Source organism: Acanthopagrus latus, chromosome 19 (genome assembly GCF_904848185.1).
Source record: "Acanthopagrus latus isolate v.2019 chromosome 19, fAcaLat1.1, whole genome shotgun sequence".
In the NCBI taxonomy this organism is placed as follows: Eukaryota; Metazoa; Chordata; class Actinopteri; order Spariformes; family Sparidae; genus Acanthopagrus; species Acanthopagrus latus.
The window spans coordinates 20,562,230-20,586,821 of NC_051057.1; the positions used below are offsets into that span (position 1 = coordinate 20,562,230).

Genomic DNA, 24,592 nt, shown 5'->3' on the forward strand with positions numbered 1-24,592 from the left:
GAAGGAGAAACATAACAAATGATACTCCTACACCGAAGACAGGGGGTCCCACTGCATGGTTCCATGAATATGAAAATAATGGAAATCATATCCTACAGCCGTCACAGATGGCAGATCCCAACCAAACACTGTCAGAGATGTGCTACACTACGCTGTCTACAGTGGCCCTGAGGGTCAAAATAGAACAACACACAAAAAACAAAACATTTCAGGAGACATACTGTAACATTGAACAAAATACAATGTCGCACAAATCACAAAATATTACAAAACCCCTTTCACAATTCACAAAATTATACAAACAACATTTCTTAAAACACGACATTGCACAAAACACAACATTTCGCATAAACTTAACAGTTCATAAAACACAACATTTCTCAATATGCAACATTTCACAAAAATGTGACACTTCATAAAACACAACAAATCACAAAACACAGCATTTCACAAAAAACAACAAAGAAACAAAAAACATTTCTTAAAACAACATTTCACAAAACACAACATTTAAAAAACCCCACAATATTTCACAAAACACAACCCCTCACAAAAACTTAACATTTCCAGAAAACAACATTTCATAAAACATAACATTTAAATAAAACACAGCATTTCACACAGAATAACAGTAACAACATTTCTCAAAACACAAAAACTTAACATTTCCAGAAAACATTTCATAAAACATAACATTTAAATAAAACACAGCATTTCACACAGAATAACATGAACAACATTTCTCAAAACACAAAAACTTAACATTTCCAGAAAACAACATTTCATAAAACATAACATTTAAATAAAACACAGCATTTCACACAGAATAACAGTCACAACATTTCACAAAACACTCAACATTTCAGAAATGTTGACATGGTGTTCATCTCTCCAGTAAATTGACAAAGAGCTGTAGAGTCGGTGTCATGGAGCAGTCGAGCTTTCTGTTACAGTCTGGATGCAACATCTCTAACTGCTGACACCACACCGACCACAAACCTCTCTGAAAGTGAGCCGCAGCAGCTCTGTCACGGCTCAGCCTCCTCCTGTCCACATAATTGTCACACTTGAGTGGAAGCTCACCCTTGTAACATTAATTCATCATGCCATAATTGAAACTAAACAACTTCCCTTCCTGGTGTTGAGATCATGATTGTAATTGTCACAAATGATTTGTCTCCTGTAATTGTTGGTGTCAGTCATCTTATCTGAGGTCACTCCGGCCACAAATCAACTTGAAAACTGCTTTCATTTGATCAGAAAGTAGGAAAGCAAACAGAGGAGAACAGCGTTGAATTCTGCAGTCTAATATTAAATCCTTCCTCATGATACATCATGGTCCTGGTGTACCTTGCAGTCCCTACTGCTGTGTTCTGCTCTGGAGTGGGCGAGCGGTGTTGACAGGCTCCTTCTTCAACTCTGTGTAGTCAAGCTGTCAGATGGGATGCGCTTGCGCAATTGCTGCGCTCTCTCTCACACACACAAACACACACACACACACACACACACAGCTCCATCAGTGTGAGCAGGTTAGTGTTCAAACCATCGTGGAAGTGAGTGAATGCAGCGGATTCGTGTCAGTGAGCGTCAGGTGATTTGGTCGGAGAAAAGAAAAAAAAAAAGTTCTCATCGGATTTACGTTTTTTTGACTTCGTGACAACGCGCAGGAGATCTCGTCCAATCCTTCTGGACTACAGCTGGGAACACATTACACGGGTTTTTTTTTTTTTTTTAAATGCCAAACGAGCTCTTTGCACGCCGATAACGCCAGGCAAGGTACGTGAACGCAACACTCCTCGTCTTTAAACTTTGAGGTAAAAAAAAAAAAAAAAAAACTGCATCACTTTCTCGCTTTCTTTTCTCTTTACGCAGAAGTTTTCGCCATGAACCAAACGGCAGGAGCCGGGAACGCGTATCGCAGATGCTCCAAGGGGGGAAAGGTAAGGATTGAGAGAAGTTCGGAGGAGAAGATTTGGGTTTAAACACGCTGGTTCGGTGCGCACAGGCGTGGTGCGGCTCTGTGTGGAGGCAGCTTTGTTTGCTGTTTCCAGATTGTTGGGTTATTGCGCGTCTGTGCGCTTTTGTAGATGTTGTAAATCCTGTCCCGGATGTACTGTGTGCTGGCTGCTCGCACCAGCTTTAATTAAAGTGGTCAGTTTACAAGCAAGAGAAGGCTTTTATTTTGGTAATAAAAAAGCTGATTTTTGCAAGTTTTTAAGCACATAACAGGTGGATTCTCACTTGCAAGTCACTTCCTGCTCAGACCTGTTCATCAGTGACTCACCAGTCATCTGCTCAGGGTCCAACATGGTGACATTGTGCTGTTATACCAAACCTGTGACCCACATTACAAGGTTCTGCTGGTGCTGCTGTGTGGATGTTTGGTCAACAGCAAGAAGAGAGGTGGGATGTAAAGGGAGGATGGAGGGGGGAGACTGCATGGTCGAGTCTTTCCAGTGAAACCATTAGAAGAAAGCTCTGGTGTGTGTGTTTATATATGTGTGTGTGTGTGTGTGTGTGCATGGGGGCTGCTCTCATTCCCAACACATCTGGCTCCGTCGGCGTTGCACCATCAGCTGGAGATGAAGTACGAACGCTTATTTGTCTCTGACACATGGAACACCCGCAGAGTTTACAAATATTGATCTTCCAGCTGCAAATATTTGGAGCTGAGGTGAATTGATCGCAGAAGGGCGCCTGTTCGCTCACGGAGGCGTTCAGAGTGAGCCGGTAAATGATCCTGATAGGCGTGGATGGTAACACACACACACACACACACACACACACACACACGCACTGTTGATTTGTGTTGGTTAACACTCTCAGTTTAACTGACAGTGAACTCTTGTGGTTGTGAATCAAAAGCACGTCGTTTCATGTTTGAGTTGTTATTGAACTGTCAACAGAAGACACGCTTTGGCTTTACCATAACCAATCATTATGTTGATTGATGATAAATATTGACTGCACAGCGTAGTGGCTGATGAGTAATGACAACATCAGTGTCTTCGATTGGTTCCCTTTACATCTCGCTCTCAGTTTTGCTATTTTTCTCCGTCGCTTTGGCAACATTTATCTGATTTCAAGTCTCCATCATAGACTAAATGAATGAATGATTTAACAGAAACAACTCAGTTGTGTTCGCAGGGCTCTGTTTCTGCTTAAAGTCCAGTTTTTAAATGCATAAAATGAAGCATAAAAGGCAAAAGATGGCAAGTATTGTTGAGTAAAGACAGCACAATTGTTTAGACTGTTTGGATCTACTTCTGTAGTAGCTCAGCTAATATTTTAATGATGACTTAAAACAATATACCACATACTGAATCAGCTGTAACACCTGTTATATGTTACAATAAAAAAAAAACAGCTAGCAAGTTTGTGTTAGAGAGGTAAAAGTAGCTAAAAGCAGTGAGTAAACAGTTAAAAAAAGTTACGGTTGGTAAAAGTAACGGACAGATGGTTTAAATAGAACTAAAAGCCAGTTCGCAAAAATTTAACAGTTAAGCTAGCTAATAGATGTATAGCCTAAATGGGAACAAATAAGCTAGTTCGCTAAAGCAAGTGAGCAGAGAAGTTAGCTACAGTTAGCTAAAACTGAGGGATACATTGATAAAATGGTTAGCTAAAGCAACTGAGCAGAGACGTTAGCTACACAAAGCTTATTGGATAAATGGTTGGAATAAATGGGCCTTGCTTTTAGTTCAAATGGCTAGCTAAATGTAATGAATACATGGGTGAATGAAATTGATAGCTAGTGCTAAAACCGATGGATGAATGGCTAAAAAACAAAACAAAACATAGATATAGGTAATGAATACATTGTTCAATGGATAAATGTTTTCACTGTAAGGTTAACTAAAAGTTGGCTTATTGGTCAGTAACTAAAAGCAGGTAGGCTAAAAAATGTAGTAGGCTAACAGTTAGCTAAAAGTAATAAAATGGCTGAAATTAACTGGCCTAGTAAAATGTAAGAGTCCAAACAGGTCGATGTAAAGAATAGATGAAATTGTAAGCAAGTAGATGAAATCTTAAATCAGTGGATGAATAAACACAATAAGACTAAGGGCTAAAGGTTGTTAGCGAAGAGTAGGCTAACACAGGAGTGGCTGAACTAGTTAACTAAAACTGGTTCACATAGATTGATGGCGGTGGATGGTGCTGATGATCTGACAGGAGACTAAACGTTTGTCAGGCCTCAGCTCACACATTCACGTTCACAGTTGCGTCCTTACGTACCGTCCTGAGCTACATACCTGCCGCAGTGCTCGCTGTGCCTGGAACCTTCAGCAGGGGAATACTGTTGTCCTCGCTGTAGTTTTTGCGAGTGCCCTCACTCACTGCTTGTTCTAATTTAGGCGCGTTTCATCTCCTCTTACATCAACTTTGAGGGAGAAAATAGATTCAGACTAAACACCTCCACAGACACTTTTGTCTCCAGACAGCAGTGTCCGTTTCATTATCCGTCCCGCGGCCACTTTTAGCACCCGGTCGGCAGGATTGTCTGCAATTTCAAACTGCTTTGTTTCTTTCTTTTTTTTGTGTGTGTGTGTTTTGCTGCCCATTTTAAAACCTCGGCGCAGGCTGAGAATCTCTCTTTGATGAGTCGTGCGTCTCTCTCTCACCGCAGAGTTTTTCTATTTCCAGTCGTGTTGACAGTCGGCCACAGAGGCGTTTCATCGTGGATTAATGACACTGTGATTGGGTCTGCATGTGTTCCGCGGGGCCTCCCAACAGGATAAGCTTCACGCGGTCATGGTCATCAGCTCGTGACGAGCTTTGACAGGTTTATAAACACCTGAAACGAGAGGAGAGCGAGTGTGCTGTGTCTTGAGATTATTTTAGCATCCTTGAGAACTCCACGTGCAGCTGACCCTGGCACATTTCAAATGAGACTTTAAAGAAGCTATTGGGCATTTACCCAGCAGTCCTGCACCAGTGTTGCAGCTTCGTGGTGTGTTTTTGTCGCTGATGTTTTCTGGTTATCTTCAGCGCCAACATACTTTTGTCCTTCAGCCTCCAGAGACCATCATGCAGTGCGGCAATATGTCAGAGGCTGATCCTCTTTGTAACTTTTCAGTCGCTTTAACTGTCAAACTGTTCCTGTTCTGCTCACTTTTCACATTGCAACTCTTATCTACGCGGACAAATACAGCACAGGGAGGGACTCCACTTCCTCTTGGGTTGTCCAAAGGCCTTCTGGGAAGTGTAGGATGTCAGTTGGAATGGAGACCCACTTAGAAATGAGACTTCATCCAAATTGTTGATATCTAGGAGGGCTGAGATAATACGTTGATTAACTGTTTAGCTGATTGACAAAAACGGTTAAATTATTATATATAACACCATATATCATTGTCTTTACACATGTGATTTATTTTCTCTATTTACGTAATTGTAGAGTGAAATCTTGGACATTTAGACATTTTATAGATGTCTCCTTGGATTGTTTTTCACTGTTTTCTGGCATTTTATAGACATGAACGGCCAATTGAATGTGTTGAGTGTCTGAGATTCATCCAGTGTTTGATTTGGCTTTCATGGTTGAACCTTGGTGATTGGTGATCTCTTTTCTTCAGCAGCGACACAGCAGCAAACAACAAGGAAACATAGAAGATAGAAGATAGAAGATGTACTTGAGGATTTGGGCCTTGAACTGCTCACAAATAGCTTTAAATGGAGACATGTACAGACCGACTCCCTCAGTTTCACTTCTTTTTGAAGTCTGTTCGCAGTGAGGGCAGCAGGGTACTTTAAAGCTTTCTTCCCTGTACTTGTAAAATACTGTAAAAACATCATCTTGTGATCTTAGACTATGAGTACAGACAGATCTGTGTGCAATCAGAATGCACTCTTTCAATCCTTCGAGTTGTACCATTTAAAGATTTGTGTTAAATGTTAAATTCAGCCAAAAAGGAAATCATCTAGTCAGTCCCGTGTAGATGGAAAGTCTGGTGAAGTTTTGGAGTCCACAAAGCATCTCTGGGGCTTCGAAGCTAAACGACGGTGCCGCGGCGTTCTCCTAAACAACTGAACCAAAACATGAAAATATCTCTACAGCTCGTCTGGTGTCGTCCAAGACTGAGTAGAGATATTTTTTGGACGAACTTCTTCCGCCTTTGAATATTTACGGTGGTCCGCAGCAGCAGCATCATGAGCGCAACACCTCAGTTTAAAAGTTTAAAATAAGCCCGTCACAGTCTGCTGATGGCTTGAGAAGATCAGACTGAGGAGGAGAAAATGTTGTGCTGCAGTTTTGTTGTGATGCAAAAACAGTGTCTGGACTTGAAACGACCACCAGAGGGCAGTGTGGTACTGCAGTACATGCACCTGTAAGGGAGTCCTGCTCTGTGTTACTAGAATAAAATCAAGTGTAGATCAAGACATCCATCCAACATGGACTCTGTAGACGCCTCATCTCACTAAGATGCACATAATCCTGTTTATCTACTGTGTTATATCAATTTCTACCATTTTAATGTCTTTTTTTCTCCAACTTGGATAGTTTTTTGTGTATAAAAATAACATGAGATTTAAGTAAAGACACAGTGCAAACAAAAGTATATTACATTGAAACACTAACTTGGATTCATCACAGTCTAATAAGCATGTTACGTTTTCCTTCCTGAAGCTTTTCTTTTTTTTTTTTTTTAAAGTTTTGTCTCGTCTCGGGTCGAGCTCGATCAGACACTCGCAGCAGTCTCTCCGTGTCGACGCACGCTTGTTTCACCACATGTTCAGTTTGTATTTTGGCAGCTTTTCATGAATCTCTCGCAGAGATTCCCATTGCGCCGAGATCAATTCTCTGCTGAACTTACTTCTGACTTTATCGTCCCCGCTGCTCTTTTTATCCCTTTTTTTTGTCTCCGTCACAGCAGGCTAAGTTTGATTATCGCGGCCCTTGACAGCCCCGCGGTCCTGTGTGCGCACACTAAATCCCAATTAGCTTCCCTCCAGTTTTTCTGAAACCATTTGCAACTTTTGCTAATCTCTGCATCTGCAAAAAAAAAAAAAAAGAAAAGAAAAAGAAAAAGCCCAGAAAATCCTCCCGGTTCTTCTGATTAGGGTTTTTTCATAATGAGAATATGAAAGTTTAATTTGTGTGACTCAGCTGAGGCGCAGGGGGAAAAAAACAACAAAAAAATGCACAACACAAGAAGATTGATGATCTCATGGAATGAATATGTATTAACTGCTGCTGCACAAATATATAAATTGATCGCTCTGCTAAATCTGTCGGTTGGAAGTATTGGACTTTTGTCATGTCATATAATTGGGCTTTCTCTGAAGCTTATTTGTCCATCTTATTACTGCATGGATTTTTGTTGTGTGTGTGTGTGTGTGTTTCAAACTAAAACTCATTTGTGTCTGCAGCTATCGAGCTTGCATCAGAATGCAAATAAGCGTGGCGCGCGGTTATTCCGGAGTGCGCCGGTGCTAAACGGATATTCCGAGCAGCGCGGGAGCCCAAAGCTGAAAGGTGTTTGAACTGAGCGCAGACTTCTTAATTACCGCGGCTTTGTTGGCCAACAGCGGGGCAAACACCAGCGTGAATGTGCCAGCTATTGATCCCTGCTCTCATTACACTGCGGGCCCATTGTAATGCACGGTTATCACTCCAACTCCCTCACTGGAGTCTATGGAAATGACCATTGATTTTTTTTTTTCTTTTCTTTGCACCCTTGGTAAAATGGCAGCAGGACGTCTATCTCAATCATCTTTGCACTTTAGATTTCTGTACTCTGCTGCTCATTAGCAGCAGTAATCCTCTCCTCCTCCCGCTGACTCCTGAAGAAGTAAGTTACTGCAGCAAAAGATGGCCGACGCATGTGACTGCACAGGTAGTTTAGTAGAAAGATGTTTATGCTTTTGAAACTGGTGCAAAATGAACAAAAAGAACAGAGAAACAGGGCTGTTGTATTCACTTTTCTGCAAAGGGTAGAAAATCAACCAGAACACACTGCGGGAAAAACACTTTGTTGTTGATACAACACTGAAAATGTTGGGGTGGCCACCAAAATGCAAGTGGGTTGGATCTACATTGGCTAAATCTTTTTTTCATTACTGATTTCTGACATTGGATAGAAACATATGACGCATGTGGGGGGGTTCGTCACTTGCAAATGGGGTGGGGGCACTTGTGAGTGAGGTAGCCAGCAGCTGTGTCAGGGGGCTCCATGGGGCCACCGCTGGATGCAACAGGCCTCATATCTGCCAGATGATGACGTGTTCAGTGTCATTCGAGGGATTGTTGCTTGTGAAAGAGTTCAGGTGAATGGAGAGAAGTTGAACACTGTTTCATCGTTACTGATGAATGAATGAATGATGTTAAACTTCACTTCATTTTGCCTGAGCCCCCCGCAAAAAAAGCCCACCCAAAAGTCATTCATCTGGCAGATGTAGGCCTGTTGCACCTGCAGCTACTTCAGATCAGTTTTCAACATTTTGTAGGCCTGCAGCCAGGGACACAAAGAGAACAGATGTCGAGAGGTTGTTGTAGGTTTTCTACCCTTTGAGCCCTTTTTTCTCTGTTCTGACAGCTCATACGAGCATCCATGCCCGCCCTACAGCCTACAGCAGCCAGTGTGTGATCATGCAGATGATTGTCCTCTCTCCTGAGCCATTTACACTCCAGCATATGGATGATTATTGCAACTTGTAGCCAGATTTCAAGATTTTTTGCAGCAATACATTTTTTTACATTTGTTTTCTCTTGTCATGTAGCATCAGTTCCATTTTTTTCTGCCTTTCTGCCGCATAGACAACCCAGGTTTGTTAAAGGTCCGTTGTTTCACCGATGAAGCGCTTCTTTAGGTGCGGGGCCCTGACATCGGTCAAACTGAAGCCATTCCTGCTCTGCAGCAGTCGCCTTTGTAGTGCTCCATCTTTGCTTTTGAAGTGGCTCTCTCATGTTGTTCTTGGAACACATAAAAGCTGCTGTCTGCCGGGCGACGTCATCAGGACTGTTCCGACTGTGTCTGGGAACAACAAAAAACACCTCCTGCCTCTCTTTCTCTGTATTTGTGTGGGAACTTGTTTAGAGTGTACACAATAAAATTACATTTGGAGCCGCTTCTGAGCACTCTACCCTTGTGAAATGAATAATGCAACGCAAACACACACTCACACGCACGGAGTAGGTTTTTCTCACTTGTAACACGAGTCGGTGAAGTGGTTTTTCTTAAATGTGTTGCAGATCGCTAATTCTGCTGCGGTGGCATTTCTCTTTGTGTGTGCACTGAATCATTAGGTGCTGCAGCCGTGCTTCCCCCCTCCTGCCAGAGCTGGGAGGAAATCCTTGAGGAAACAGGAGCTTCGTTATAGTGTGTCAGCCTCGGAGAAACATGCAAACACAACACTGTACCTGCATGTGCACACAGAGCGCTGTGTAGGTGTTGCACGGCTGCGACTGCTCGGCCCAGGCTCTGTGTTTTTCCCGGACATGATTGACACCACGGGGAGTGTAATTGCATGAGTCACCGAGACCTCCCTCGCCCTTTGAGTGAGCGGTTGGCTCTGCAAAATGCTTGGGTCATGACAGCCCATCTGGTGGCGTATCACGAGCAGTCAACAATGCCCTGCGAGACAAATGGGGCCTCAACAGTAAACAACCGCCGCTGGTTGCGAGATAGACACTTGAGCCGTATCTAAAATCACAACCATATCCACTGTGTGCCCCCAGAGGCCTCTGTAGCCATCAAACTAGACCGAGCGTGCGGCAGCCTCGCTATCGGATGCTGTCGGAGCCTGTCACAACTGATTTTTACTACTACTTGTACAATATGGACGTATGATGTAAATGAGTCTCTGTGTTGTTCAAACAAAGCACCAACCAAAACAAACACAGTTGAGCAAATAGGATTAATTTAAGTGTACAGTCGCGCCATTGATCGTTAGAAAGGTTCTTGCGGTTGCAGTTGTTGTTTCACTGGTGCATCAAACTCCAACAAACACTGTTTTACCAAAAGTCCACTAGTTCCAGATTGGTTACACATTTAGTCCAAAGTATTCCATCAGTAGATGGTGACAAAGAATGTGATCACAGATATTTTTCATGCTTTAATCTGTAAATAAAACCTCATCATTTCACATCAGACTCCATTTTCCATCTACACCGGAGATCCAGAGATAGCAGCTGTTTGTCTGACTGCTCATATGAGCAGGTAGGAGCGTATATGCCCGACTCTTACTCCTCTCCTTATTCACCAGTCTCCAAATGATTGATGCATCATTTAGCCAATGAGATATAAAATATGGTTATATGTAGTTTATATCAATTTTTAAAGCCCTAAAATTAATAAATTTAGAGGTTCTGCTCTCGAAATGGCTGTTTTTCCACATAAGTGGTTGTTTTTTTTGTTTTTTTTTTTTTACATATTTTTATATGCATGAAGTTAAAGTTGATAAGGAAATGAGGAACTATCACACTTTTACTCTCAAGCGGGAGTATTTTGAGATTACAAAATGACTTCTTCTTTAACCAAATCAAGTGTTGAGTGTTCATTTTCAGTGATAGTGTTGTCAGAAGATGAACTTGGACCACGTAAGACAGTATGGTGTGGACCTATTGTGATTTCCAGATACAGATCGACTGCATGCTTATTTTTCAGCCAAGGAGAAAATAAATAAATAATTCAGAGTGTTTCAACTTATAGATTAATGCCAGGAGCACTTGCAGAGCTTCTGACAGCCTGGTAGGAAAAAAACAAACAAAAAACAATACAGCTTATAAACTTCCCAAAGAGCCTGAACTCCAAAGCTTTGACTTTGGACTGGGATTGGATGATTTTACATACATTTCCAGGATGTTCAAGGTTTAAAAAAAGAGGAGTTTCAGTGGGACCTTGCGATGTGCTGCAGGTCAGGGTTAAGTTTGCCCTCTGCTGGATGAAAAGAGTTCATGATCTTCAGCGCGAGAGCTTCAAGTCTCACTCCGCAAAGTGAGTCAGTGCATAATGAGGCATCCGAAAATGGCGAAACCATTAAATGAACGGCTTCTTAATGGCGAGACTGAAATGAAGTGGTTTGCATAATGAAGAGTTTAGTTTTAGGGCTGTGGAGCATTTTTAATGTTTTTTTCAGGGAAGATTGCGTGGACGGCGGCTGCAAAACATGATTATAGCTGTTTCCTAATGCGGTTTGCTTCATATGGTGACATTCAAGCATCATTTTACTCCCTACGAGAGGCGCAGAGGGACTCTGCACCTCGTCGTGTGAGACAGCACAACCTCAGATCCTCTCAATAAACCGTAATTTGATTCTTTCCACTATTTCTTCAACTTCCACATGAAAGAGAATATGAAAACAAAGATTTTTTGTGTTGTTGTTGTACCACCGTCGGTCTGTTTGATCCCGCGGTTGTAACGTTCTGTACGTGCTCTTCAGCTGGGAAACAGATGAAAAGCAAAAGGCCACTTTCTGCTTCCTAAGTCGCTCTGTTTATCCTTATCTATCCTCTGCCCACGCAGGAGCGCTCAGGGCAGACTTACGGCTTGAACGGCCTTGGTCAGACATCCGGAGAGATGTATACAAATAGCTCGACCCGTTCATGGGTCTGTTCTGCTGCTGTTCTCCATGACGCAGACATTTTTCAACAGAATTGTTTCAGGAAATGTAGAAAAATGAGATGTGGAAGGAGCCGTCCTCTTTGAGATCAATACGTACAGACTCAGAAAAACACGCAGACCCTACATGTAAGAGTTGATCGGTACTGCAAAAATGATTGTTCATGCCCGTTTATTCATCGTCATTTAATCTTAAAAAATGCTCCTTGGTAAAAAAAAAAATGACAAAAACACCTCAAACTTGTTTCTTAAATGAGAAAGTTAAGATAAAAAAATGCCTCCCAGCAGTGATGAATGCAGGAAAAGCTTGAAGAATATGACACATAATGACTTGTTAAAGAGGAAGTTTATGCAGAGAGACAGACTTTTAGGACAATTACTCAGTCTCTCGTCCAGAAGGTGTCATTTCTATTCAACACGTCAACATGTCGGTCGTCCCGTCTGAATGAATTATCCCTGGAAGCTGATCTGCACGTCGTCCAGCCGCTCAGCCTCGGCTCTTTTGTCTCGGTCCATCGACGGCAGCTTAAAGACGGAAATCTTCTCACACTGAAGCATTTTTTAATATATTTTCTTCCAGAGTATTTCCTATAGCTTCACTCTGAGTCCACCTGACCCTCAGCTAACGTGTTGTGAGCTCATCCTGTGTCCTGAAACACACAGATGTGTGACAAATAAAACAGATTTTTTTTCGTCAGCCCTAAAGTCCCCGAGTAAGGATGTAAGAAATTCTGATATTAATACAAGTTTTGATGATAAACCGTTCAGGGATGTCTGTGTCATGTATTGAAGCATCTATCAATGTCAAATGTCTCTTTTTAACATTTAGACCTAAAGGTTTACTTCCATTTCCTGATTTTGCAAGAATTTTTCTCCTGCTGAATAATTTGTTATCCACCTCCATCTTATATTTTAGCATAAATCAAATTCAGAATGGGTTCATTTTTGACAGAGAAGCCAGCAGAAGTTTGTTTTTTTCTGTACATGTCACAGTTGTATCTAAAGCAAAGTAACGAAATCTTATAACCTTCATGTGACAAAACAGCAAGCTTTAACATTTAACGTGTTTTGTCATGTAGGAATTAAGACTTCAGAAATATCTGACAGGACATTGTGACGTCGACAGCAGTGACTGAAACTTAAACGTTACTTTTGAAGCTCACATTGTTGATGGCAAATGCAGTGCCAGGCGACCAGCTGCAGAGAGTTCGCCCTGGATAACATCAGCGGCTGGTGTTGTGTGCTGTAGACGGTAACCTCACCATCCAAAATAATTGGAACAGAACAATGTAAATTCTACGTGTGGGTGTATTTTCCCCTTTCAATGTTTTAACGTTTGGCAGTCGACTGCCAGCACTTCTGCCCGTCATCCCCGCGGGCTCCATAACTTCGCCTGTAGCTTATTAAACAAATGCATGCTGAGCCTTTCCAGACCACAACGAGTGGAGTGAAGTGTGTAGGCTGGCTTTTGTGGGGCTACTGCAGTAAAGTCGTACAGTGTGTCTAGTTAACTGATCGTCTCTGTTTGTTTGAAAAAAAAAAAAGAAAAAGTGTTTTTTGAGGCTGTGTTGCAAAGATTTAAGTTGACATTCGACGGGCTGACTTGGTATTATGAAAAAGGAAATCCATAAAGCCTATCAGCCCTTGGCATTTGAAGATGAATCCATGTTATTTAATATTGTTATTACCTGATTTATTGTTATTGATCAGAGTGACTTTTACCGTCTTCCAGTGATTGCCGAGGTTGAGAAAAAAAAAAAAAATTGAGCCGTTTGATTTATTTCCAGTGCAGCTCTTTCTGATTTGAAGTTTTCTGAGAAACCTCGAGTGTCTTCTTAAAGGCACCACGAGGGCTCTTTACAAAGCTGCAAAGACGTTCCCACATAGACCCGTTATACGGAGACATTTTTTGGTGATGCAATAATTCCTCTTCTTCATTATGGTTCTAAGGGCGTTCCAGGGAATATCTCGCTCTTTGAAATCCTTTTTATATCCCTCTCCAAAGCCGAGCCTTTCAGCGGTAAGCTCTCGGAGACCTTCCGTTAGCTCCTGGTTGTCCATGCGTGTCTCTGCACACTGGCTTACACTGAGCAACAAAGAAAGAAGCCTTTGGGTCAAATCCTTTAATTAGAGTCACTTCACTTGATTTCAGGTGGAAGCAATATTAGCTTTTGTGCATAATTTGAATGTGAGCAGTTAAACCCACAGCACGCTCGCAACCCCTCTAATTTTAAGGTGTGTTGCACAATCGAGGAGATTTAGTTTCCTGGTTCTAGTACAAAGCAGCTGCTTTTTGTCTTTATCTGGATTTTTTATTTTAAAAGAGACATTCTGCTCTTCTTCAGGTTCATCTTTTTATTTTGGGTCACTGCTAGATTTGGGATTTTTGGTTTGTTGGTTTCCTGTACCGTCTCTCATGACGTTTTTCTCCCTGCTCACCTGTGTTCTGGTGTTCTGTTTCCCTTATGTTATTCTGGTGTTCCGGTTCCCCCATTTGTGTCTGGTTTTCTTTTTCACCTGTGTTCCTGGTGTTCTGTTTCCCCTCATGTGTTCCTGGTGTTCTGGTTCCCCTCATGTGTTCCTGATGTTCTGGTTCCCTTCATGAGTTCCTGGTGTTCTTTTCCCCTCATCTGTTCCGATGCTTCCTCACCATTGTTCCCTCACACCTGTCTCACACCGCTCCCAGTGTCTCTCCACCTGCAGCTCATCCCCTCCTTAGGTTTATTTGTATTTTAGCCTGTGTTGTTGCTTTACTTTTTGTCAGTTCATCTGGGCTGCCGCCCCCCAAATCTGTCCCTTGTCTCCAGTGTTCCTTGTGTTCCTTGTGTTCCTGCCTGTGTTCCCCATGCTTCTTCCGTTTCGTACCGTACTTAGTTTTTGCTTTACTCTAAGGTGTTCCCCTGCCTGTTTTTGTTGGTTTTGTTGCTTCAGGTTTACGTCTGCTCACACACACCTGAGCCAAAATCGTTCATCATGTCTCCGGTCGCCTCTGTTTTGTTTTTAGCCTCCAGTTAGCTTCACTTCTACTGGGAATAACGGCATAAATTACGCGAATGTGTGACATGGTGACGTAGTGTGATGTCATGATGTCACGGTATCAAAAGACGGGACTACTGATGATGCGTTTAAAGTTGTTGTGATGGATTCTTTTGTACCCCAGATAAAATGTGCATTGTGTTAAAAGCAGATTTTGTGTCACTGTATGACTTTAAAGTGCCAGTTAAACAGCGCAGGGCTTTTCATTACCACCCTCAAAAGTGAATTTCAGCCCTTCTATGTGCTGCACATTATCATTTGAACCTAGTCATTTGGCCCTATTCGGCCTGATTGCCTGGCTCGGCCATGACTTTTACATATTGTTTTCCGAGCGCCGTCCTTGTCTCGCTGCACTTCCAATCTGCAGCCTTTATTGAAATGTATAGCCGCGGCCCTGCCACGGCCCATTTTCATATAACTGGCGAAGGGCGATTTTATTGACTTATTGCAAAAAGCTGGCGTAACACCGATCACATGAGCTTCATCCGTGCCCGCGTCCCTGGCAGTTAAAAAGAAATGATTTGTCGCGTTAACTCCCATGGTGCTCTACATTGCCCTAAAACAAGATGCCATTCCCCTTGACAATGAACGCTGGTCGTCTGAACATAAACAACGTTTTTATTGTGCTCCACACTGTGAGCCTCCAGATCAATGCTTTGTAAATCATCCTCGGGGGGCACACAAACACAGATCCAGCCCTGTGCAGCCAACACATCTATGGGACGCACTGGCACATTAATACAGATGGATAAAGAGCAAAGGGCCGGCGCTGTGTACTGTCAGCCAGTAATAATGAGAGGTTTTGTTGCTGAAATGGCAGCGAATCAGACAGATGAAGGGATCAGTGGAGCCATCAACCACCTCTTTCAACTCAATCCAGAGCTTGAGCCGTCGTTAAAGTTTAACAAAAGCATTATACTTTCTGATATTTCACTACGGCTGAACCTCACCTTGCTGCCTGTTTGTATTAGTTTCACTTAATGGGTTTCGTGCCTCCAGAGACAGAGCAATCTAAAATGAGCAGCAAGCTGTAGACAACAGCAGAAAGTGGGACAGATATGCAGGTGCAATGTGGGGGGAAAAAAAAGCAGCCCACTCAGCCGCCCGTCCTTTAGGCTAACCTGGTTCAGTGTATACTGTTGGACCTGTATACAAGTGTGCAGTCTGTTGCGTGATTTATCTCAGAAAGCTGCAGCCTCGGGGATTAATCTTTTAGCATCATTAACTCCTCTCTTAATGATGAAGTTAATATATGTCTTAATGAGCGTGTTGTGGCACCGGAGCGCCGAAGTTTAAAGTTAAAGGCTACTCCTGAAGATTTCCATTATGTCAGACATCAGCTCTGATTCTGTTTATCGCCGGTGTTTTGTCAGCATTAGGGGATTTACTAGATTTGTGGTCTGTAATTGCCTGTTTATGCTGTATATTAGCGTTCGTCATTAGCTGTGTTGTCTGCGAGGCATAGACAGAGTGGATGTGACGCTGAAGACAAAACTGGATGTATTATTATGTTAGGAAACACTGGAGACTGCTCTACTCTTGGTCAGTCTTTAGTTTTTACTTTTCATCTTTGCATTGGCAGATTTATGAAATGAAACTCAAAGTTTCTGTCGCTTTCGTCAAGACATAAACTATACAAATGCTCTTGGGGGTCCTACAGCTTTATAGTCACCTATGTACATACACCAGAAGACATCTTTTTTTAAAAAAGGACCGCTATGGAAAACAAAAGAATGAAAAGGTATATGAAGATTTCCACTGAAAATGATAGGGACATGGGTAAAAATAGTACAAAATTATATATACAAGTCATATCTGTATCAAATGAAAAGGAATGAATGAGGTGATAATAGAAACCCAGACATATTTATTCTTTCCCATAACTGAATTAATAAGATCTCCAGAAGATAGTTTGATACTCCAACGGTGGCGGGGTCCGCCAGGTGTTGTTTTTTTCAAGCTGGTTTGTTGATTCAGTCATGAAAACGAGGGGGGGAATTTGTTTATTTAGTTTAAGGCATAAAAAAAATGCATAGAACGTCTTCCCCAAAACTACGTAGTACACCTTTAAAAGAATAAAAACTGGTACATACAAAAGTGGAAGTGTAAGGCCTTGACACGCTGCTGGCTTGACGAAAAAATGATCCCAAAATGCAAAATACTTGCATCAAAACTGTTCACACCGCCAGCGACACAAGTTTGCGATGCTCTCCGATGTCTGAATTTTGTGGCACGATGGTCTGTGGGGTTGCACTGACCAGCTGGTTGACAGACACATTCATCTGAGTTTCCTGTTGCAGGGCTCCAGGACCTCCTCCTTAAGATGTGTTAATATGTTAAAGTAGTCTGGTGGATTTAAAGAGAGCACAGATGGATATAACTGCCCGTCGATAAATCACACATATATACAGCAGCAATCAGAGTTACTCATCCAAAGTCATCTTTGTCGAATCGCCTTCATAATGTCGTGTTCTTTGTCATATAATACACGACCATGACAAACACAGTCATCAAGTTTGCCATTGTCATGAGGTGTGATGTGACTGGTTGATGCTTTTTTATTCGCCGTGCAGATGCTCAGACAAATCGACCTCCCTCAAAAAAAAAAAAGGCTCTTTTTTGCTGTGTAAAGTCCAAATGACAAAAACAACAACTCGAAAATAATGACCTGCAAATTAATCACATGAGTAAAACGCTCCCCAGTGTGTAGAGGCCTTAAGAACGACACATTGGTTTGGGCGACTTTAAGATTATTTCTCAAGTCTGTAGACTGGATACATCTGGCAAAGGTTGACGAAATGAAAAGCCTTGAATGTTGTTGTCATCCATCACTCTCACGTTGACCTGATCGGACATTTGCAGCTAAAATGCACTGAAACCTGCAGGTCAAAGTGACCAACGATGGCTGAATTTCACCTGAATTCACACAGAACGCACTTTGGACTCATCTGACGACTGTATCCTGATGCAAAGAAACTTTTTATGTCCTTCTAACTCGTCATATCGCTGCACATTCTGTACACAATCCCTCTCTTTACATGTACTGTATATAAATCTAGTCTTACAGTGTTATTTACCAGACGTTTTCCAATTTTCCCGGTGCGTACGCACAGGCGCCCTGTGAAATGTGACACTAATTTGCATGCCGACAACGGTTTGGAGTGAGATTACACCCAGCTGATTGATGGCCGCGCTGTTGCCCCAGAAACCACCTTGGGCGATGTGATATGACTCTCCCGTTATCAGACACTAAAGCATATTCCTGTAGTTAATCTTCCCAAATGGGCGTTTCACAGAAGATATCCGGCATCCACGGGCCTTGACTGGTAATGAAAGACGGCCTTTTCCAGTGGCACGTCTGAATGCAGCTCGTTCGAAAGCAGAGAAAATGACAAAGAGGATGACAGGAAGGGGAGCTTTACTGGCATGTTTCATTACTCACTGATGTCAGCTAATGTAAAAACTTCTGTTTAAAGTCTCGGTACTGTACAGCTACACATAACAGGAATTAGTGGTTTTGTTTTGAACGGCTCGGCTCCAGCGCGCCCTCCCCGACCCACCAGCGGATTGTGTTATATTATAGATAATTGATGAATGGATGTTTTAACAGAACTTATTCAATTTATAAATCATAATATCAGGCAGTAAAGCAGCAGATGTGATCCGCTGCAATGCAGGAGAAGCATTGAGAAAGGACTAATCATGTAACGGCCACAGAGGGAACAATTAATCACTAGTCAATCAAAAGGAAATTAGCTTGATTTGAGTTTTGATAATGGGTTCATCGTTTAAGTCTATTATGAATCAAAAGTTTCAAATATTTTCTGGTTCCAGCTTCTGTTTTTTTCCTCAAATTTGTGTCTGAATGAACGCAAACAGCAGCAACACAGTGGTGATGATGATATGGTTTAGCAGCTCTACGTCAGGTAAACACTATCCATAGACTTCGACTCTAATTAAGCACCAAGCATCAAATATGTCGTCGAAGATGGTCCACATTAGAGCAGAGCAGCTTGATCTGGGAAGTTGTGTTGGAGACAGGCCTCTGTAAAGATGTGAGCGCAATGTTTCGCTGAATTCTCGTTGTTTTACTGCAACAGGACATTAGCCCCTTAGATCCAAGCTTAGCAAACATCTTATCTCAATCCTCTTCTCGTCTGTGGGGCGGTCCAGCTGGTCAGGTTGGACGGATGGAAGGTGCCGTGGTTGAGGATCGTATTAAAGTTTGCAGCTCTTAATCCAAAACCCTGCACATTATTTTCCAATGCTGATTAGTGAAATGAAGAGTTTTTGGGGTTTGGACTGTTGTTTGGACAAAGTAAAACCTGAATACGTGATTTTCAACCCTGGGCAGTAATCAGTCATGAAAATAAAAGTGTGTTGCTACCCTATGCCAAGAGAACCAGTCATGAAGGTGATGCATAAAAGTTAAATGACACAAGACCTACAAAGTAAACTGTATTTTTATGGGTATATGGACGCCCCCATCCACAAACGCAGGTCTGTAAGGAAACCGAACCAGGTTCAACCTCACTAAATCCCTCGTGGCTGAGTGGGAACAAACAAAGTCTTCCAGAAGATTCAGGGCTGTAAAAGCATCTGCTCAGTATCCAGCAACCACTTGTGTTTGTACTGTTTGGTTGTCCACATGGAGAGGGCCATGTGGTGTAAAGACTAACATGGATTTTGGATGGATTGTCCGGCTCTTAAAGCTCGCACCACTCAGTCACGCCGCAGCTGATTAGGTATGCCCGTGAAATTCATCAGAAACCCTGTGGGCTGTATCTCCCTGTTGGATAAACATGAGTGGCTCAGGCACGTGCAAAGTACATCCAGCTCTGCACAGTGCCATCAGTCAGCCTTAATGGTTGTTACCCAGTAACCAGGTCTAATCATTTTACAGTCTGTTGACAGTACAGTGGGACACATATGTAAATGTTGATGAAGCTGAGAATCTCTCGGGCCAACAGGGAAGAAGTTTACTATCTGGGAGAGGTGACAAGTGTGTTTTTCATACAGAGATAGTGAACTGGAACTGCACAGAAACCATAAACATGAATCATGTTGATAGTTTTGCACGGACTGTGTGCTGAACCCTGAACAGCTAGCTTCCGGTTGTAGTTAAGCAGCTTCCCTGGCAGGTCTGTCAAGTTTCAGAGGTGTTCGGATAATATTTTTTCACTTGTCATTCATGGATACTTACGTGGTATCAGACAGATGCATAGACTCATGTGATTAGCAACAACTGATCCACTATTTTTGGGTATAATTAGAGTTATTTCTGGTATCAGTATCGGATCAACCCTAAGCGTATGCTGAGGCGGTGTTCATGGGACTGTAATAAAAGCAATACTTTTTAATGTTAAGTGTCTTTCTTTAGCCTTTAAACAAAGAAAAACAAGAACAAAATATAAGGAATACACTGAATCAACATGTATCAGCTTTAACCTGCAATTGCTAGCATGTCTGGCTAAAGGGCTAACTAGCTTACTCCCTATAGTAGACTAGTAGGCTAACGGAGTGCTACCTCCAAGACCGAGAGCATTTCATTACATTTTTAAAGAGATATTCCTCCCATTTATGTAGCATTTCCCCTGTCTGGGTGTAGATATTGTTAGTATCATCTTGTGGTTTAGCATTTCTGTCCTCTCTCTTCACTGGATTCAAGTTCAGGCTAGCTAAACTTCAGCAACTCCAGACAGCGTTAGCTCACATGTCAAGCAGCCAATGAAGGTTAGAATTAAAAGAAAAAATTGGGGTCAAGCGCATTCTAGCTAATTAACTGTTTCTGTCAGGGCCAATATCGATTATGCAGATGCGAACCTTTTGAAGGTCAGCTTGATTAGATAGCAGGAGAAGCTACAGTTGATCAACTCTGTTAGCTACATCTGTCATTTCAGCTAACAACATTGACCATCACTGTCTAGAAATGAGAAACCTGCTTTTTTTTTCTACCTCCATTTCCTGTTATGGACACAGTGTTCGCTGTGTGAGAATGGAAACCTTGCCAGGTGCAGCAGGTGTTGAGCAAACAATCAATCCATCACATTCACTTAAAAAGACGTCTATTGGCTGCATGTAAACACTGAATCTCAGTCCTGGCTCTGTTAGAAATGTAAAATGTGTGATACTGCAGTCAATAGGATTTTCCCAGTGCAAAGTCCTCCCTGACCTGTAAGAACAGAACACCTTCTTTCGCGGACCGTGAGGGACGGAGCAGCTGTAACAACTGATGAAATATCACTTTTTAACGAGACGACAACATCTATTTAAAGTCGACGTCGAATTAGCTCGTAATAACTTATGCATGCACGTATTGATTTTCCTTTCTCGCGCGCTCACTTTAACACCCGTGCTCTAATCCTTTTGAACCGTTCGAGTGTGAGTTGTGAAGCCGAAAGCCAGCTGCTGTGCTCGTGGGAACTCATCATCCGTCCCTGAGCGGGGCAGAGCAGGTTAAAGTGATGAATCTGATCCAAGTTCCTGACAAACGCCTGCTGTTCAAGGCAACTGTTCCATTAATATTCAGATGTGCTTACTGGCTCCGTCACGGGGCGGAGAGGAAGCAAAAGTCTCCCTAAGTTGGAAAATAATTACACTAACTTTTTTTTCTGTCTCATACTGCCAACTGCTACGGAGAGAAGACTGTGAGGTAGCGCTACGGTTTGCAATTTATTTGATGTCATATTTTATTAGGAGTTTTTCACCTGCAGCACTTTTTAAACAGGATTCAGTATTTGCATAAAAGCCAAAGTAAAAAAAAAAAAAGGCCAACGCTGCTTTTCTATAGGAAACCTAAAGAAATTATATACCAGCAAAACACCACATTAGTTCATGATCTTTCCAGCCCTCTATGTGGCTAATAGACCTCCTGCAACGAGGCTGCAAGATTAATGTGCGCTTTACACGCCTGTGCACCATTTTTTTTCCTGCTCCTGAATTCATTAGAGATGGTAACGATCTGTCGCTCTGACAGTCCGGGGCGGGGAAGGTCAGCAGAAACCTCTTATCTAGATTACGGCGCTCCCCACCAGCGGAGAAGTGCACCCAGCGTTTTCAGGGAGAAATTTTCTACAGAAAGATGTTTGAGATGCAAATCGGTGGATGGTGTTTGTGCTGAAATAGTTGGCTTTCCCGCTGCTCGGTAATGGTTTTACATTTTCGGCTATCTCTGGTTTGCTAGAACATCGATCACTCTTGACCTTTGGCCGAAAAACCTTGAGCCACGTTTGAACTCCGAAGCACATTGACCCTCGTGTTAACAGATATTTTTTTTAGGATTAATCTGCTCTAAGACACTCCAGCGAGTTTTCTTTCCTTCTTTTTTTGAAACGATACCCTTCAGTTGGAGTTGTTTGTGTCCGGAGAGGATTTAGTAGCGATCTTGATTCAATTTAGGCTGATGCTGATATTGCTCACAGTAATTTTATCCCTCTTTGAAACAAGTCCAGTATCTCTCAAGCTGTCATTAAAAATGGCAAAAAGACAACGGTGACAGCGGCGTGGAGGATATCGTAGAATCAGGTAATTAAGTTGATAATGAAGCCATCGATTTGTCCGAGCGAAGGTCTCGGTTGAGTTTATTGTGCTGGATGACTGCCGTCACCAGCATGAAGCTTGCTCTCTGGACTCACTCCACTGGGGATCTGGGCCGATCAATCCTGGATTTGTTTTTTAAGATTTAATGACTTTTCTTGCTGCCGTGTCAGAGTTTGAATTCAAAAGCACTACAGTGAATACTCACATGTGTACGTTACTGGTCACTTGGCTGCCTATGTCTCTGTGTTGCCTGTGTTGTAACTGTATCTTTGTATAATCGCTGATGTAACTTGTGAAAACCAACTGTTTGGGATTTTTAGGGAAGCTCAGTGCTTCTCTGATCATCTGTGTGTCATTCAGTATGAATCCTGACTAACAGGAGTGAGAGAGAGATCCATCAAAGCCCCCAAACAAAAGTTTAAATGAACACTTCTGCCAACAAGATCAAAGAATCTTTTTATCCTGATGGTAGATCTTACTGATAGTATCTCTGTATGAAAAGACGTCTTCCACCGCCGCTGTCGTCTGCTGCTCTTTGGATGCCGTTTTGAAAAATCTCTCGTTTGCAGAGAAAGCTTCAACAAAGACGTAACCAAGAAACAACAAGACGAAAGATTTCGTGTTTATAACAAGAACGTCGCCTCATGTTTGCAGGAGCAGCATTTATAAAGATGAGACTTTAAACCTAAACATGATCATGAACCTGTTATTACTGTTTTAATGAATTGGATCTGACTTCCCAGTTCTCGGTTATGGATCCTGTCTTTGTCAATAACAAAGTACAAGAAACTATCTACAGCTACTGATACTGTAATCTCCTCTGTGTGGTGTATTGTGTGTTTCTCAGCCTCCCTCTCTGGACTCTTTGTCCGTCCAGACAGATATAAATGTTTCCTGTTTTGTCTCAGTCGGTCGTCTCGGCTCTCACTGTTTACGCCTGCAGCTCATTTTCTGCTTTAGGTTTGTAGGAGGTTAGAGGAGAGACGTTTTTTTTTTACTTTGTCTGGTTACTTGCTAAATATGTTTATTGTCAGGTTGAAGCAGTTTCTCATGGACATTGAAGTCCTAATAGATAAAATGCTTAATTCTCATTTTGTCTCTTGTGCCCGTCTTTCCTCAAAGAATGAACGAATGATAAAGGAGCATATTAGCACCTTCTGTTTCCAAGATTTATTGGACTATTCAGCGTCCTACGATTTATGTCCTGTGCCAACATTAGGTGCTAACAGAGACACAGTGCTCCGTTTAAGTGAGTATGTAGAGGATGAGTCAGTCGAGATCAGAGCTGGTGTAACTTAACATTTACCTTTTTATAAACTGTGTGTATGTTTGAGTTGCTTAACCCTTCTCATACCTTAACCACAGTGTGTGAGCCACAACAGCTTGTTCTTACTTCCAGCACATCATTATTTTAGGCCGAAGTATCATGTTTTCCTAAACCTAACCACACAGCATCTGAAGGGGGGCGACTGTGGCTCAGTGGTAGAGCCAGCGTCTCTTTATCGGAAGGTCGCTGGTTCGATTCCCCTGATCTGCATGTTGAAGTGTCCTTGGGCAAGATACCGAACCCCAAACTGCCTCTGTTGTTGCTGGTCAGCACCTCACATGACAGCCACCACCAATAAGTGTATGAATGTGTGTATGAATTACTGTGAGTCGCTTTGGACAAAAGTGTCTAATAGATGCTCTAAAACGTAAAAAAAAGTCTTTTCCTTGATAAATAGCAGCTACGATCCTCGGATGAGAGCTCGACAATTGTTTCTAGCCTTTCTTTTTGACTCCATTGAAGATGGTATGTCGTGGTTTCCTTCTTGTGACAAATGTAGTTACTGAAAGTCGCTTTGGACAAAAGCATTTGCTAAATGCGCTAAATGTAAATGTAGCTTTACTGCCTGAACCTAACCAAGTAGGTGTTGTGCACAAACCTACCCAAGTACTTTTGCTGCCTAAACTAAATCGTAACATTTTCACATCTTAATAACAGTCTAAAAGTCATAATGTCGGAATATGTGAGCTGTCAACAAGCTTTATTTTGTTATATTTTGCGCTTTTAAGAAGCTAGAATCAGCATACGTTGCTTGAAAAACTGACCAAAATGATTATTTGATTGTCAAAATATGTGGCAAGAAATCTAATAATTGACTAATTGTTGAAGCCCTAATGTGATTATTTGTGTGCAGTTTTTGTGAAGTTGTTGGGACGATGCCGTGATGCGTCCAATAAAAAACAGATTTTCCACATGCTGCCTCTGTTACGCAGCAGTTCACTTCTGCCAGCAGTTTATTGTAGCTCTCCAGATTGGAGTCTGGCGGCAGCTGTCCACACTCCAGCTGATTTTCTCTCCCCAGCAGAGCTCCCGTGCAGCTCGGTGGCTTTGGCTGCTCTCAACCGCCTATTTTTTTCGCGGAGCGTACTAGCACTTACCTATCCCCGGCCAGCCATTTTCCCTGAGAGTC

The 24,592-nt window shown here is 42.2% G+C and overlaps 1 protein-coding gene across 1 annotated transcript in view; it reads left to right on the plus strand.

The window, feature by feature from the left end:
- Window positions 1–827: 827 nt before the first annotated feature.
- Window positions 828–24,592, plus strand: part of LOC119008443 (dipeptidyl aminopeptidase-like protein 6) — a 219,307-nt gene continuing 195,542 nt past the window's right edge. The window contains exons 1-2 of the mRNA XM_037078756.1: window positions 828–1,776; window positions 1,873–1,940. Of these exons, the coding sequence (XP_036934651.1) occupies window positions 1,884–1,940 (57 nt within the window). The 5' untranslated portion in view covers window positions 828–1,776; window positions 1,873–1,883. The remainder of the gene's footprint in view (window positions 1,777–1,872; window positions 1,941–24,592) is intronic.